We start from the raw sequence: 18,354 nt of genomic DNA on the forward strand, positions 1-18,354 counted from the left end.
TTTAATGTGGATCTGATGTATGTTTAATTGCCATTCAGAGGAACTTAGGGAAACAATGTCATGCCACTCTGGTTTAGTTTTAAGGCATGGTACCTATGGATTTCTTTCCTGAGAGCATAGCAAATGGATATGGAAATAGATAAAATGAATGGATGTTTCAGTAGGTTGGTAAATCTCCAATTTATGGATGACATAACTTGCTTCTTAAAGTGAAAAGTTAATTACTACCCTCATTATACTTAGCTGTAGTATCAGCACCTTTGTGAGCAGAAAGCAGATGGATAAATTACATTGTAGAAACAAAATATTTGTTTTTCATGTGTCAATTCATGCTTGTACCCCACTCAAAGTACAGCTCTTCTTTAATGCAGACAATTATTTTAAATTCTCACTGAGAAGGAAATGTTTGTGAATGCCATATACCACCTGTTTTTCCAAAATGTGGGCTCAATGTGGTTTGCAAAATATTAAAAACAAAACAATTACATACAAAATTGTCAGTAACATATATAAAAGTTATATTAATATGCAATGAAACAGTTTATAGAATTAAAACCCATTTTAAAAGCTATTAAAATAGAAGATAAAAATGAACGAGACAATACATCATTAAGAGCCAATTTGAAAAAGCCTGTGAGTAGGAAAACATTCACTTCCTCAAAGAAACCAAGGAAGGAACCAGGGGTAAGCAACCGTTTTGAGCCGGGGGCCGGGTTGCTGTCCCTCAGACAACTGGGGGGCCGAAGCCAAAAAATAAATAATTAAATAATTTTTAAAAAAATTAAATAAATAAATAAACCGGGACAAATGTAGGACAACATTTTCAAATGGTGGACACTTTTTTTTAAAAAGTGGAGGACACGCAAAAAAAAAATGCTGATTTTTAAAAAAATCTTAATATAAATGCATGTTTCTGAGGCGTCTATAGACAATTGCCCCCCTTGCCCCTGCGCACAAGAGGCCAAAGGCCCCGGCGGCAATCGGCGGCAGGACCGGGCTGGGGCCGGTCCCAAGGCCTCGCCGGGCTGCATCCGGCCCACGGGCCGCAGGTTGCCTACCCCTGGAAGGAACCATCCAAGTCTCCCTAGGGAGGATGTTCCAAAGTCTGTGAGCAGCTACTGAAAAGATATGTCCTTTTGCAGTACAGTACAGTAGTAGTAGGTAGATAAGTAGGTAGACGGATGTAATCCTGAAGTGCTTATTTGCATATTTAATGTCAAACAAGTACTGGAAATAAGCACTTTCCAGAAGAGACCCACTGAAAACTTTCCAGAATAGACCCACTAAAATCACTGAAACCCAAGTTGTAAGCAACAGGTCATACTCATTTCAGTCAATCTACTCTAAGTCGGATTAACATTGCTTTTTGTCAATAGGTGGCGTCTTTATGTTGAGGATGTGCTAGACTCAGTCATTGGCCCATCTAGTTCTGTACTGCCTACATCAGGGTTTGGGAATCGGTGGTCCTTCAGGTGTTGCACTAATTTCTCATTCGGGATACTGTTTATGCACAGTAGGTTCAGTAAAAACTCTTGATCAAAGATGGCTAATCCCTTGATGCAAAGTATTAGAAGGCGAGGCTAGTGAATTAGTGGACACATTTCTCCTGAATAGCTCTTTTGTTTTCAGTGTTTTTGTCACATAATTTTAATTACCCAAAGAAATTTCTTTAGCTGCCATAATTTTCTCATTTTCCCACTGTGGAGATTCAATGTTCCATTTGCTTTATAAAAAATTAAGCCTATTTGAATCACATTAATATCATTCATTTTCCATCTAAACCCCCAAGCCTGTTGTTGGCCATAAAACTTATGCAGTAGGACCTTTAAAAGCAAATTCTCACGTTTATTTAAATGCCACATTTTAGAAACCGGCTGCAAACTCTTGCTGTGGAACCTAACTCCTTTGTTTGTCTTGACAAGAGTAGACTCATTGAATCATTGAATCCTGACAAAAGTAGATTCATTGAGTCATTGATTTTACCTATCTATTGGCTCACTACCCAACAGTTAAATAGGTGTGTTCTAACCAATAGAATTCTGCCAATATTTTTTTTACTGCACTCTTTATTATTTCAGGAATAGAACCAGCCTGAACAGGTCCCCAAAGAAGTAAGGCCCAACCAAACCTGAATGATATACAATCAAATAATGTGTAGTTGGCTCTCAGCAGTCTTGTTAAGACAATACTTGCTTGTATCACGAGACACAAAATCCTGTAGTATATTCTGGAAAATGCTGTTCCAACTGTATTGTTCTAATAAAAAGGCTTCTCTTCCCATTTCTCATCAAAAGCATGGTTGTTCTCTAATCTCTAGGCTATTTGACATTTTATGATATTGTCCTGTCATGATCAAAGACATTGCTGCTCCAAGAGAGATACATATTTGCTAGCTTGCATTTTTTTCCCACTTCAAATCTTTAAAAATGCCACTGTAGTACACATTCATTATATTTTAGGTTAAACTAATTCTGTAGATGCTAGAATTATTTTAAAGTTTCATATAGTAAACTCCTGATTAGTCAGCAATTTTTCCCCAGTTTAGTTTCATTCTTCTCACTGCTGACATAATGGCTGCAGTCTAATGTTGCAGCTCAGCATTTAGTGCCTTTAGTATTTCTTTGGCAGTTGGGGTGAAAGTGTGATTCAGTAAACTTTTGTCCAGCATTCTTCTAAGGACACATACTGTCTATCCTCCAGCCATTTGCTCTGCCCCCCTGCCCCCAGTGACTGTGTTTTGGCAATGACAACAGAATATGGTGTTCCATTTTGTTACAAGTGAATATTCCATTTTTACTGTGTTGCATATTATTTAAAGAATCTGTTTATTAATGCTGCAGGCAACAATTATGTCAGGGAGCACAATGAGTCTGAACCATGACAACCCACAGCATCGTGGCCATCTGGGAAGGCAAGCTAGCTTCCAGGAAAGAAGCACTTCAAGGCCACATTACAGCCAGACAACCCGTAGCAATACATTGCCTTCAGATGTAGGGAGAAAATCTATAGCTCTGCGGAAAATGAAGCAAGAGATGAAAGAAATTATGTCACCAACTCCTGTGGAGTTACACAAGGTAAGTGGGCATGCTCTCTAACAATAAACTTTACACTGAATGTCATATTTTAAAAAGCTGTTGAAAGTTGAAGTTCTGATGCTGTTCACAGCCTTGTTTGCAAGCCCACTAATGATGTATTCTTCAGGAAGGAGGGAAATATATCCACATCTGCCCTTAGTAACCTAGTCTCCAGTCAGCATTTTTCTGCAAGGCATCTCTGCCATAATTAAAGATTATAGCATGGTGGAGCATTCACCCACGTAAAATGTGCTTGGAAAGAAAACAAAGTCTAAATAAAGTTCTAGCAAAGTCTATCAATTATAAAGTTAAAAATCTGTTAGATTGTTGGTTTTCTCCCCAAAAAATCTTTTAAGCATTTTTTTTACCTCTTAGTAAGTCAGTAGTAGACACTCTGTTCTGCTTTGGTCAAACCTCACCTGAAATTCTATGTCCTGTTCTGGACACCACAGTTCAAGAAACATGTTGACAAGCTGGAGCATGCCCAGCGGAGGGTGACTGACCAAAATGGTAAAAGGTCTGGAAACCATGCAATATGAGGACCAGCTAGCTATGTTTAAATATTTGAAGCGATGTCATTTTGAGGACAGAGCAAGCTTGTCTTCTGCTGCTCCAGAGCAACAGATTTAAATTACAGGAAAAGAGATTCCACTTCAACATTAGGAAGAACTTACTGACAGCAAGAGCTGTTCAACAGTGGAACACTCTCCCTCAGAAGGTGATGGTCTCTTCTTTTGGATATTTTTAAACAGAGGCTGAATAGCCATCTCCCATAAATGCTGTGTATTCCTACATGGCAGGGGTTGGACAGGCTGAACCTTGTCGTCTCTTCCAATTCTATGACATTAGTGCAAAAGCATCAGAATTAGTGTGAATTTTTCTAACAAGTAGCAATGTTAGGCTGTTTTAGTATGGTAAGGAAAGGAAGTAGCAATGTTGTGGCATCCTTAAGACTAATGAGCCTATAGGGGTTTTTGTGAGTTACAACATGCTTCTTCCAATGCATGGAGGCAAAGTGTTGTTTAAAACAACAAACTTTGTGAAGGAAAGGGAGTACTCCTAAAAAGTAACAAAACACAAAAATTCATGACTGAGACAGAGAGAATGTGCAAAATCTAGACAGGACAGTTTCTAAAATGGTGTAACACAGACCTGAGAGAATTTCTCCTTCCATAGGTAACCTTGTTCAAGGATTCTGATATGGAAGATTTTGGATTTAGTGTCTCAGATGGCTTATTGGAAAAAGGTGTGTATGTTAAAAATATTCGGCCAGCTGGACCTGGAGATGTAGGTGGTTTGAAGCCATACGACAGATTGCTACAGGTAGGGTGGAAATCTTTAATTATTATTGGGCCGGGGGGAGGGGACGGCTAGTGTAGGATTGCAGGGAGCTTTGTCAGATAAAGCAACATTTACACAGCCAGTCTCAGCATTCTGAAACCCTCTTTCCTCTCTAGTGCTGTGGAATACTGCATTTATAAATTTAGGGAAATTAGAAGGTACAAGCTACTGCAATAATCATTGATTTTACATTATCAGAATCCAGTGCTGGCTTGTTTTATGTGTAATGCTTCTGAGCAAAAAACAAAAACATTTTTGTTAGCTTGTCTTTAATCTAAAAGTACTTCCCCCGCTTTTTTTCAGGTAAACCATGTTCGCACAAGAGACTTTGACTGCTGTCTAGTAGTGCCCCTCATAGCAGAGTCTGGTAACAAACTAGAACTGGTAATTAGTCGAAATCCTGTAGCTTCTCAAAAGATCAGTTCAGAGCAACAGACTTTCACAGCTGAAGAATGGAGTGATCAGAATAATGCCTTTCTTCAACAGAGTGGACACAACACTGGTTCAGAGATGAAACGGGAACCTACAAATACTTTATAGCCAAAAAACCTGTATTTGTATAAGACATTTAAATGGTGCTAATTCCCTTTCAGATTTCGGATATACTGGAGACACAGCTATTATGTGGCATTCAGAAGCACAGGGGAGTCTTATTATTTCTCAAGGCTCATTATTTGTTACTTGCTTCCCAAACGGAGTTTCATTCTGCTCTTGTTTTTTATGACCACAAATAGTGCCATTCCAAACTGACCTTAAAAAAAAAACTCAAATGAAATTAACAGTGAAAATGGCTGCATTTTATAATCATTCAGACAGCTAAATGAAAGATGGGTCTTCTAAAACCTCATTGGGGTTTTTTAAAAACACCCCCCAAATGTAAATCATTAGAACATTGGTATGGTGTTCAGAACACAGAACATATCTGACGACAAGTGGTAACTAAGTGAAGGAACCTTGAAATATTGCTGCTGTATCTAGAAGATTACTGTATCATAGTAGTTGCTTTTCTGAGACCTGTACTGTTGTTGCCTCTGCTATAAGGAAAAGGCAGGAGAGACAAAAATGATGTTGTTTTAGCAAAAGGGCACATAGGAAACTGAAGTACAAAGGGGTAAAGTTCTACTGCCCAGCTATAGTACAATTTTATTAGGAATTATATTATTCCCTATGCAATGATGTATTGGACAGGATATGTCTTGCAGCCTATATGGTCTTTCAAACATTTAGATATTTGGAACTTATGATGAATTACTGGTTTTAACACATTTAAACATGTTTTAGCGAAATTTTCAAAGACAATTTATATCACAAACATTCAAGTAGGATTTTTTCTTTCTTTTTTTAAATTGAACTGTAATAGCAACAGAATACTGATGCAAAAACCATACAAACTGCCCAGTTTAGGGTATACACAAGTTAACTTATATAACTACAGAAAATTTTTAAATTAAAATGACTGGTATGTTCATGGGTTTAAAGTATCTTTAAACAGATTTGTTAAATCTCTCTCCTTGATCCTTATCATTTTGGGCAATTAATTTCAAAATTGTAAATACATTTTGCACATACACTCCCAAATTCTTCCCTTTTTCCCATTCAAAGCAATAAAATGCCAGTTGCTTTTTAGGCTCACCAGCAGCTGCTTTGGTTTGTTTACTGTATTGTCATGGTAATTAATGTTACTTGGTGACTGGAAAGACACTGGATTTGTCCATTATAATTGTAGAGTCCTCATATCATCCTAAATAGCAACTTTTTCATATATTTGAATTGTCAAACTATCCCTAATGCTGTTTTCCTTACCTGTTACATAAGCAAGCTTACCTAACCCTATGCACACATGTGAAATGGTTTATTCATATTTCAGCACTGCCAGAGGAAATTCATTCAAAATGAAATTGAAACCCAGATCATGAACCACTTAATATGTATTTTTATTTGAAACAAATGAGTATTAAACTAAAGTATTTTTGTACAAATTTAATACTTTAATAGCATGATATTTATCGTCTCTGTATGGTTTCTGCAAATTCAAACTGTTACAAAATTTGTATGGAAAATGTAAAAAAATCAAATAAACAGTGATTTAAAGACAATGGCTTGGATTCAGAGAACAGCAAGCAGGAGAAACATATACAAGGAAACCTTCCTGTTCCCGCCTCACTTGTATGATTGAGGGGAATTCTCTTAAACAGTGCATTCCCATGATCTCTCACCACTTGCTATACTGCCCAAGGCTAATAGGAGTTATAGATCAAGCACACCTATCTCTCCATTCCTTAAAGCAGCTTGAATTATACTCAACTCTGCACAGAATTGAAGAACATTTAAAACCTTGAATTACACAATTCAAAAAGCCACACTCTGTTTATTCCAACCTGATTAACAGAATATCCACCATTTGTTCTGTATGTGCTGCTTTAGATTTTGATGTTATCTGCTATGACCTATCCTATCATTTTCCCTTTCAGAAGCAGAGCCAAACATCAAAAGGCTTTCCTGGACTATGTCCAGGCATTGAACCAATTTTGTTATCATTATAGCAAAACATATACAGTTGGCCCTTTCCTTCCACGGAGGACCTGTTCCGGACCCCGCCACGTGAGGGAAATACCATGTAAATTCAAGTCCCATTAGATGTTCCTTCTGGGGTGTGGGAATAGTGCGCCCGCATATGATGCGGGCGCACTGTACTGAAGGACTGAGTCTGAAAAACATACAATGAAGGAAAGTTTTATGGATCCTGTTACTGACTTTCACCAGAAGGAGCTCTGGTAGCACCTTCAAAACATCCCTACAAAACCCAGTGGTGGACAGCTCTTTCAAGTAGCAGCACACAACGTTTGAGCAGGTAATTGCCCAGACTTTGATAAAGGAGTTTTTAAACAACAGCAACAATTTAAAAAAGGCCCATTTATCCTCTCTCTCTCTCTCTCTCTCTGAGAGAAACACAAGCATAAAGCCAGAAATGAGAGCCACATAAAGCTATATTCAGGCAAAACCAAATAATTTGATAATACATTCTTATATAGATAATACACATTCTTATATGAATTAAGGCCTCCTAACAAACAAGGATTTAAAATCTGTTATAACTAGGGAAAATGTCTGTCTTTAAAAATAAACTGTATATCTGCCATTTGAAAGAGATAAATATAATAAAAGTAATATTAAATGTTTATTTTTAAAAAAAAATATTTATAGTTTTAAAAAATTAAAAATTGAGTGTAAATTCTTGCTCTAAAAGAAAAGAAAGGGAAGAAGCAAAATATAAAACATCTATAACTAAAGCAGATACATAGGATAGTTAAGATTGATAGTTATTACAGTCACAGACCAGCACAACCATAACTAAAGTAGATACTTGTTATGAAGAAAAAAGTTTCTTGGGAGTTGGACTCTTCAGTGTCATGCGCTGAAGCAAGTTAGTTCCAAGGGGAGATATTTTGTTCTCTTCAGTTATCTGTGAAACAGTTTTAAAAAAAGACACCATACAATAAGATGCTAGTTGAGAAAGATAGAGAGCAAGAAAAAAAATCCTCATGACAACCCTGAAGATAATGCAAAATGATGCCAACTTTATGTACACTTTCATATCCTATTCCCATCTCCACATTAGTCTTAAAAAATTACCAAAGTAATGTCATGCCATACTAACAAGCAGAAAACAATGATTCAATATCATCTGAATTAGAACTCCATTACATGTTGTTCATACAGACAGGGGACCTAACCTTGACAGCACAATCTCACACACTGAGAAGCACTGTCACTGCTGTCTGTTACAGCACTCCCTACTCCTCTGGAAGGGCTGGACATGTCATCGCTCACTGCACCATTTTCCAGCACCTTGGAAATTTCTCTGCTGAGGGGCTGCATGGCTTAAAAGATTTCAGGGGGAATTTTGGTCACTGCAATGATCAATGACTGTGAATAAGTCAAACTTACAACATTGTAATTATTAAAGAAGATACCAGCCAATATCGGGAGTACCACAGGTTGCTCTCTTGTGTTTTAGGACTCACATGCCAGGCAATCAATAATTATCACGACTGCAAACAGAGCTATCTCCTGTATCTTTTGTGATGCTCTTTTCCCTTTTACCAAACTCTAGGAAAAATTGTGATATTCTCAATTTGAAGCAACTCTTAAATGGTGAAACCTTTAAAATGAGCTGTGCCCAGGAAATGAGACTGGCTTCCAGAAAATTATTTGGGACTACCAGAAATCTAAATAAGAGAAGCAAAGATTTGGGAAAGTTCTCCAAATGCTAAGAAAGACCAATATTGCCAAAACGTGTCATGCCTACCTACTCTTTTCCACAGCAGCACCTTTGCCTTCCAAGAGATTCCCTTATGCAGGGGAATCCGTTCCGGAACACACACACACCGCGTAAGGGAAATTCTGCATACGCTTGTGCCTGCAGCGGCGTGCATCCCATTATTCTTTCCGGCATGCGGCACCACTTTCCGGTGCGCCTTTCATAATATGCTGAAAGCCGCATGTATCGTGCCTGTGTATGACGCGGGCGCACTGTAATTACCAGAGATGAGGCCTACCTTACATTACTTGCCTGACTTCCCCTGCAGCCTATAGTGTAACTGCTGGGTGAAATGGTAGCATTAAGCTGAGAGAACTCCTAACACAGATGAAATCAGAAAACTAAGACATGAGACCAAGGGTGTTCAACTTCACCGAGTGCTGGGTTTTGTTTTGTTTTAAACTATAAAAACCAACACTAGAGGCTGTGAGGCTAATTTTGCTACATTTTGAGGTACCCCTGGCTTGTTTTAGCCCTAGAAAAAAGGAAACTAAAGGACTGAAATATCTATTGAAATCCTCTACAATGGCTCATAGAAGGAACCGAGGGAGGGGGTGTTCAATATTTTGTTAAAGATGTTTGGGTCATGGAGGCGGAAGTTGCCTGTGGGCTTTTGATGTCCAGCTCCAGTTTCAAATCTTCAAATGGTGAGAAAGGTCTGAAGGAGGATTTGTGTTAAATTGAATGTGAGAAGGACAACTCCTTTACAACTTTTCTCAAGGCTGTGGTATTAAGCACATAAGTGCTGGGGGCAGGGTTTGCATGTGTGTCCTCATTCCCTTCCCACTTTTAGCCCTCACACAAACACATTAAACAGAAAAACAGGACAACAATAAGTCATATAGGGAGAAAACAACAAAGAATAATGTTTTTAAGTTCTTCAGACAGTTTTAGCAGAATAAACTGTTGATTTATTACCATGGAAGTCTATCCTGAGTCAGAGTGCCAGAGACACCCAGAGAATGGGACATAGGTTGAGTCTCCCTTATCCAAAATGCTTGGGACCAAAAGTGTTTTGGATTTTGATTTTGTTCAAATTTTTGAATATTTGCATATACAGAAAGAGATAATATGAAGACAGGTCACAAGTCTAAACACAAAATTCATTTATGTTTCATATAGATCTTGTTCACATAGCTTGCAGGTAATTTTATACAGTATTTCTAATAGTACTATGCATGAAACAAAGCTTGTGTAAATCGAACCATCAGAAAGAAAGTATCCAAACTAATCCTCTCCCCATGATGGGTGTGCTAATGGTTGGATTTATTTGGAGAAAATGCACTTGATAGCAGCTGTCTCTCAAATGCTGCATTTACAAAAGTGAATGAATCCAGTGAAAGAATTTAGTGTAGCCTATGTAGCTGCCTGGCTGATTTCTATCAAGGAAATATTGGTGGAGAAAACTATTGAGGTAACTACAACTCTTTTAGAATAACTGCTAAGGTATGAAGGCCTTGGGGCAGGATGTGAATCATATGCCATGGTGATGCAGGCTTTAAGCCATTTAGCAATGGTTCTCCTGGAAGGCAATCATTTCTGCACTAAGAATACAGACTAGAAGGATACAAACATAGTGCAGTAAAGTGATTTCTTCTGCCCAATGCTCCATTGCACATCCAATGTGTGCCATGCCCTTTCTGAGAGTTGAGAAGGATTTGGATAAGAAGAAGAGAGAGCACTAGCTCTTGAAATGGTAAAAAGAGAAGTTAACCTTTGGCATGAAAGCAGAGACCAACGAGAGTCTACCTCTGTCTTTGTTGAAGATGATATAGTGGTCTCATATGGAAAGATATCCCAGTTAAAAGACCCTTCTGGCCAAACTCTTAGCAACCAGGAAGGCCACCTTAAGCAAGAGAAGCCAGACAAAGATGGCTTACATGCAATGGTTTTGGTGAAAACTATACTACCTGTGGACTCCAGGAAAGAAATCTGCTTGTTATTGAGGCAGTCACAAGTACATCACTAAGATGATGATGATGATGATTGGTAAGGATATGCTCCTAATGAGATCCTAATGAGAGGAAAAGGCCTGTCTTTACAACATATTTGTCCCATCTGTACAACAGCATGCTGATTGTCCAAAAGCACAAACAGTGTGAAGCAAACATGTTCATCATGGGACTGAAGCATCCCAGCGTCTGGAGAAAGACTCACTGGTTGAAGTTTGATGCCCTACCTAAAGTTCTTCTTGAGAACTAAGACAGATCCTAGCTGTGAGATTAAATACTGAAGGATGAGGTGTCAACTGACAGCCATGTGAAACCTCTACAGGCAGAGGCTCAGTGTGGCCACACAATAATAGGGAGCAAAGACTCAGAAGCAGCCAGGCCTTTAAGGCCAGGAAAAATTAGAAATGGGTATCTTTTAAAGCTTTCAAGTCCAAGGGACAGATGGCACCTCAGGAGGATGATAAAATGAAGCTGTGTCAGAACATTTGGCACAAGAGAAAAGGTTTTAGCTTTGGTGGGTTATGAATTAGCTGATGATGTCTCATGATAATTTCCTACTGGTAGTGAGCAGAAATAAAATTTTACCAACAAGAGCATCAGAATATAGAAAATCTTAAGTCCCAGAAACCAGAAAACAAGCCTATTTTCTCTTTCTCTGCTCTCAGTGGATGTTTATCTTGGAGGAAAGCAGGTAGCTTTTCCTGATATTTACCAAGAAGCCATGGCTTTCCAAGCAAAACAGGGCAGTAGAACAGTCCTCCTGGCCTGAAGGACAAAGTGTGCTCCTAGCAGAATAAACAGTGAAGACACACAGTGAAGAGACACCCACAAGAAAGAGGGTGCTCCAAGAGTGAAGAAATGTTCTAAGCAAGGAATGGAAATAAACTAAGTGACAGAAATAGAGGGCCCAGACTGCCATCAAAAATCAGTTATCATGTAATCCCTGCCTTCCTGGGCAGTGAGTAGAGAAAATATATTCTGTAGTTATCTCTACATTGAACAGAAAATGATAATATGCTATAGTGCCAACTTTAAATGCAACACTGTCTTAAAGTACAAATCACTTTTCAACTTCTTACCAAAGCTACTTTTGAAGGACTCGAAGAATCACATGAAAATTCCCTTTGCCTCTTCCGTTCACCTGCAGTTTGCTCTGCAGTATCAACCATGTCAGTTATCTTGAGTCCGCTGTCAATTTCCATCTTGTCAGAAACCACAGACTCCTCTTTATGAATGGAACTAGTTTCAGCAGCAGAAGTGAAGGCCGAAGTGTTAGCATCTTGATTGTGCGACCTCTCTTGTGAAGATGTTGGCTGAGAACTACTCATTTTTTCTGTAAGTGCGTCTTTCAAACGTTTTTGCAAACAAGTCTTTCTGTGGAAATTTTCTCTAGCAATGGCTGCTTTAAGATTGGCTTCTTCTGCAACAATATAGACCCGGCAACGGCCTCTGGTGACAGCTGTGTACACATGCTGCCAATTCTGGCGACCAGCATTTCCAACTACATAGACAACTGTGTTTTCCTCAGAACCCTGAAAACAATATTGACAAAGAATCACTGGAGGAAAAAAAAGCAGACTGGAAATAAGGAAAGAATGCTAAAATGCCTAAGTCTCCATTTTGCATGGTTTCTCTGACTACCTCTCCAGTCCAGCAGGATATCAACGTTCAGGAGCTCAGGCTCTGTAGTAAAAACTTAGAAACTTTTATTAAGAAACTAGACATCCAGTCTGGTGACTTTCATTATCAGAACTGACCAGCAGACATTAAAACCACATAATTAAAAATAATTCAAAGTTCAGGCTGGCTTAATTATTACTCGTTTAAATTAATAAACACATTGCTCTTAACATTCCCACACTACTTCATTCTTTTTGTTGTTACAGCAAGAGGCTTTCTTTCAAATGACCTTGAATGAGTTTGCCTCCTTCTCTAGCTTATCTCAGAACCTGTGTTCACAGTTCTAAAACATTCCTAAAATATACTGTCACTACTACATATCCCATTACTACACTATGGCAAGACAAAAGAATATGCAGCTCCTGACACTACCTATTCTCTGATGTTTCCAATGGCCTTACACAAAAATGTTCACCACAGAAACAAATATCTTATTTTAATGCTATCCAGTTTCTCAGATTTTTCTAAAGAGATACAAATGAGTCTTTACAAGTCATTGGATAAGATCACACATAATTCTTGGTTTTCCACAGTGACACTGCTGATCTGACAATAGAGCAACAGCTGTGGCAGTGACTTACCAAATAATATTTCTAAAATGTCATACAAGCTATATGGATCACTACCTTTTAGCTTTATATTGTGACAAGGTCAAAACAATGTAACGCAGATCTCACTGAGGCTTGCTTCCACTGCACAATAGTCTAAGCTGGGGAATTACACCATCAACACCTCATAAATGTGGTATTTTGACTCATAAATGTTGCTGCTCTTATTAGAAGACAGAACAGACAGGCCAAAATAAAGCTGCTTCAGCTCATTTTGGAGATATGCCATTTAAATGCTGCATGCATCCTAAGAAGCTGGAAGCTGTGCCAAAGCCACACTCCAGTCCTAAAGACTGGGGCGCACCTTTGGCACAGCTTCTGGCCTCTTAAGATGCATGTGTCATTTAAACAGCATACTTCCAAAGTGATCCAAAGCAGCTTTATTTTGGCCTGTCTGTTCGGTCCCTAAATTGAGTAATTTTGATTCAGGGTGGATGAACTATAACACAGCTCACCTGAAATGTATGAATGGTCCTGGCCCAGGCATGCTTAATCCTAGACTTTTTCCGGAGACGTTGATACTTCACAGTATACTCAGGTCCATCAGTAATGCTAATGGTCAGTTTACGGACATCATCAACTTCTTTATCCTAGAAATTCAATATGCAAATGTACCACTTTAAAAGGCAATAAACTGTACACGATAATCAGATGGTTGCATCCTTACCTAAGATTTGTCTTACAGCTCTACAAAATAAATACACAGGAAGAGCATTATTTTTAAACCACTGATCACCCAACTACATGCTGGAAAGTGAAGAGATGCCTTAATCACTGTGGCCAGAAGCTAGAATATTTTCTCACAATTACCAGTGTTTTCTAATGGAAATTTGGGCAAAGCATCTGGGGAGAGCTTACACTTACATTAAGTTCCTCTATTCCTTCCTAATCTTATTGCTTTTCAGCCCAACATTTACTGAGTAATATTCAGAGAAACTAACATACTAACTCAGTTTTTTATTTCCTCACACAGCATAACACCCACTTCACTTCTTTATTATAATTCAGAAAAGTAACATCTATTTGGGATTTTAAGCACCCAAACACAGATACACACTGAAGGAATATGTACAGCAGTCTCGATTATCCTTCCTTCAGTCATCCAACATTCCGGATTATCCGACGTCGGGGCTCCTTGGGCACGTGACTGTAGGCATTTCCACGCCTGCAGACACACCCCCAAACATGGCGGCTGCAACGGGCAAGGAGAGGATGAGTGAAGCCTCGCCCCAAAACATGGTCCCAAGTGCAGCAGCCGTGGCAGTGAGCAGGACAAGGTTTGCAATTCATAGTGATTTCAAAACTTTTCTTGGACCTTCCGGATTATCCGACATTTTCGGCTATCCAACTATCAGCCCGCCCGTTTATGTCGGATAATCGAGACTCTACTGTATATGAATATGTGATAATCTTCTCATATATGAATGAAGAAGAATTTGTCTTCTTCTAGGCAGATTCTTGAAATCAACTGATCATTTACATACCTCGGTAATGAAGAATATTTCCCCATTGCACAACCGTGTATCATCATCATGAGAACGTGATCTATGACCAAAGATGCGCTCTTCTCTCCGCAAGCACACATTGCAAGTGCATGGACCAGAATCTTCAGAATTTTGATCATTTTTTGTGCAAATAATATTGTCTCTTGCAAGAAGCTCTTTGATATACTCATTCCTTGTAGAACAGATTTTGTCACCACACAAGAACTGCAGTCGGTTCTTATGGTCCCTGAATCAAAATCGAAAGACAGATTTTAGATTAAAGATTCATCACTCCTTCAGTTAAACTATTTGTAAGTGCACATAACCTAGCAACTCTCAAATTTCTTTCATTTACTGAAGAACATAAGTATCAATGTTTCTGATGACCAAGAAAAGATACCAAGAGGTTTTGAACACATCCAGCAGCTCTACAACATCAGCTAGCATTAAGCATAAAAAGTATACCGTATCACATTTTGGAACACTCTTCAGAAAATTTACAAAGCAACTTAACCACATGGCTGCATTATTATTATTATTATTATTATTATTATTATTATTATTTGAAAGGCAAACACTCTATTCTGAATATAATTCTGTTATGTTTAATAGCGCAACAATTCCTGTAATATGGACATTATAATCTCCTGCTAGGACAAACAACCACAACTAAGGACCTTTTCAGACTATAAAACACCCTGAAATCACCTGGAGTGGACCTCATATAACATATCCAATATACGACTGGAGTAATGGCATGAAATGGGTGAGAAATGCCATACAGAGAAACAACTCCACTAAACTAATTTTTGTAAAATAGGAGTTAATCAAACTGTGTTGCAAATCTGAAGAGATGAACAGGTGTACATACAAAAAATAAAGTCACGGAAAGCTAGAGCTCTGCAAAAATGGGAGGGCACATTGCCTGTTTTAAAGACTGTTATTCTTTAAAAATAGAATTGCACTAAATCACAATGTAAAACAGTGACGTCACTTCTCCAAATACCAGCTATGTGGCCTAATTTTAACTGTTCATACACAGTAATTTGAAGAATCCCAAAGTCTGTAGGAATAAGCCATAAATACAATTGGCAAATTAAGTTTCTCACATTGCACTTGTATCTCATTTTAATATAGACTTTAAAATTAAACTTTAATGCAGCTGAACTAACTAGTGAAAACACACACCTCAAACATTGTTGTTTCATTATTTTCTATGCCATGGTTCTGCTCCTTGTCCCCAGCTTATTCTTAACACTGATTGTCTTACCCACCCACCCACCCCCACCAACTCATTTCTCCTCATTGATGTTAACCTGCAAAGTTCCATATACTTTTCTTTATTGGAATCTGTAACATCAACTGGTAGTTTAATAAATCTTCAACAAACTCACATGATCCTTTCAGATTAAACAGCCGTGGGTATAATAAAGCTCTAGGCTTGAGAATGATAGGGTGGTATACAACATACTAGAACCATAGCAATAGCAATAACAAGTACATTTCTCTACCTCTTATCAATAAACTAAGCACTCACTAAGCGGTTTACAATCTGTAAGCTAACTGCCCACAACAAGTTGGGTCATCATTTTAGTGACCTACAGAAGGATGCAAGGCTGAGTGGACCTTGGAGCTCTTGGGATCGAATTCATAATCTTGTGGCTGCAGTAAAGGCATGTAACCACTGTGCCACCACCACAATCATGTGTTCTTAATATAAAAAGTATAAAATGAGGAGCAATTTTTTAAACTTGTAAACAAAAAGCTAAATAACCAGTCCACAATCCTGCTTTGAAAGGACTTGCTCATTCCTCCCTTTAATTTGGAAAAGGGGTATAGTGTGACCCTGTAAAGATATTTGAGAAGACTTGTTTTGAACTTAAAATAAAGTAACAAAATCTGGTATGTGCACAGAAAACTGAGGCTTGGCAACATTCAGATAAAATGCTAAATCTTGGTTTAGTGCTGTATGTACAAGCTTTCATCTCTCTCCCATCCCAGGACCAAGCAAAGGATTTTCCCTAATCTTGGTTTTTATATGTACCACAAACTAGTTTATCGTAAAGTCTGGTTACTCATAGCCTCCATAGCCTGTTATTAGAAGCTTGCGTAGTTTGAAAATTACCTGTTTGTGATAGATTATTTGTAAGCAATATAATAATAATAATAATAATAATAATAATAATAATAATAATAATATTTATAGCCCACCTTTCCCCAGAGGATCAGGGCAGGTAACAATCAAAATAAAACATAGTAAAATAATAACACAATCCCTAATCCACAATTGAAAATACAACAGCAAAAAATCAGCTATTAAAACTGCAATAAAAATTACAATAAAATTTAATCCCCATTGCAATGAGGCAGTTTAAGGGAGAGTAAAAAAAAAAAGGCATAGTTGTGGGACAGCAGAGAGGGTCCATGTATTAGTCTGGGAATGCCTGCCAGAAGAGATCCATCTTGATGGCTTTTTTAAAGGCCTCAAGATATGTTATGTGATGGATCTCCTCCGGCAGATCACTCCAAAGTTTAGGAGACCAATGAGAAGGTCCCCTGGGTAACCACAGCAGGTCTGGTCTTCTTAATCTGTAGTAAATTTGTCCCAGAGTACCTGAATGTGCAGGTGGAATGTATGGAAAGAGACATTCCTTTAAGTAAGCTGGACCTAAGCCATGTAAGGGCTTTAAAGGTGATTACCAACACCTTGTACTGTGCCCGGAAACTAATTGGCATCCAGTGTAAAGATTTCAGAATTGGAGTTATATGGTCGCCTCTTGATTTTCCGGCAACCAACCATGTTTTGAATTAACTGAAGTTTCCGAGTTAGGTACAAGGGTAGCCCCATGTAGAGTGCGTTGCAGAAGTCCAATCGAGAGGTTACCTAGAAACTACTGTTTCTAGGTCATCCAGTGCCAGGTAGGGTCGTAGTTGGCATATCAGCCGAAGCTGATAACAATGTGATATAATAATAATAATTAATAATTTGTTTTATTTATATACCGCTATTCCAAAGATCATAGCGGTGAACAGGAAGTAAGCTAATTAGCAAGTAAGCTAATTTGCCCCCAACAGTCTGGGTACTCATTTTAGCGACCTCGGAAGGATGCAAGCCTGAGTCGAGCTTGGGCCCTTTTCCTGGTCTTGAACTCGCAACCTTGTGGTTTTGAGTGAATGGCTGCAGTACAGGCATTTAACCACTGCGCCACCAGGGCTCCATATAGACAGAAACTGAAACTAAACACCAGAATCTACCAGATGGTGTTCGCAATAGGCAAGTCTGAGAGTTTTCTTGGGTTGATTCCAACTCAAACACAGGACTGAACTGTACATATCTCAGTATTACACCAAGTTGCTGGTCACTGACACTGGCCATTATCTTGCTTTCCACCTCTCTCATGTGCACACATGGAAGACATTCCTGGCAACTGTATGCACCACAGTGGGTTTACTTACCGCAGTGAGCTTTGTATGAGGAACATCAGTAGTCTTGCGACTAAAAGATAAGTAAATGTCATAACAAAGACACTCTGGCAGAATGGCTTAAAACAGCTTGTTTCAAGCAATTTTCTCACCCACTAGAGTGCCTCAGATCTAAGGAGACCTGAAGTCAGGCATTTGGCAACAGGCATCTCAGAGCCTACAGTCATCCTTACAGGCCTACCACCCTTATTGATTCTGCTAACTTTTACTTGTGATTATGACCTTCCTCCTCTTGCTTCCACCATTGCCTTTGCCATTGGTGTAACTATGCCATAAGAACAAACCATATTCTGGCCGAAACAGAAATAACACCATACCACATTGGATGTCCTGAATAGTGCTTGCAGCATATTTCATTTATGATGTCACAGTCTTTTCTGAGGTAAAGGTAAAAAAAATAGTATTTAGTTT

The 18,354-nt window shown here is 38.5% G+C and overlaps 2 protein-coding genes across 12 annotated transcripts in view; one reads left to right on the top strand and one right to left on the bottom strand.

Annotated features, from left to right (window-relative positions):
• GRIP1 (glutamate receptor interacting protein 1) overlaps nt 1-6,474 on the top strand; it is a 435,209-nt gene extending 428,735 nt beyond the window's left edge. For 7 of the 11 annotated variants that reach the window (XM_089524169.1, XM_089524166.1, XM_089524167.1 and 4 more), the window contains 3 exons: nt 2,841-3,074; nt 4,251-4,397; nt 4,719-6,473. In XM_089524169.1, the coding sequence (XP_089380295.1) occupies nt 2,841-3,074; nt 4,251-4,397; nt 4,719-4,955 (618 nt within the window). In that variant the 3' untranslated portion in view covers nt 4,956-6,473. Of the gene's footprint in view, nt 1-2,840; nt 3,075-4,250; nt 4,398-4,718 lie in introns of all 11 variants that reach the window. The other 4 variants (XM_089524171.1, XM_089524173.1, XM_089524177.1 and 1 more) reach the window with 3 other exon arrangements.
• Nucleotides 6,389-18,354, bottom strand: part of HELB (DNA helicase B) — a 33,517-nt gene continuing 21,551 nt past the window's right edge. Inside the window, exons 9-13 of the mRNA XM_089524179.1 lie at nt 18,261-18,320; nt 14,461-14,707; nt 13,432-13,566; nt 11,768-12,220; nt 6,389-7,878 (exon numbers count right to left, since the gene is read on the bottom strand). Coding sequence (XP_089380305.1) covers nt 7,783-7,878; nt 11,768-12,220; nt 13,432-13,566; nt 14,461-14,707; nt 18,261-18,320 — 991 coding nt within the window. The 3' untranslated portion in view covers nt 6,389-7,782. The remainder of the gene's footprint in view (nt 7,879-11,767; nt 12,221-13,431; nt 13,567-14,460; nt 14,708-18,260; nt 18,321-18,354) is intronic.

This window comes from Sceloporus occidentalis, unplaced genomic scaffold, assembly GCF_023333645.1.
Source record: "Sceloporus occidentalis isolate IW3139 unplaced genomic scaffold, rSceOcc1.0.p SCAF_5, whole genome shotgun sequence".
NCBI lineage: Eukaryota > Metazoa > Chordata > Lepidosauria > Squamata > Phrynosomatidae > Sceloporus > Sceloporus occidentalis.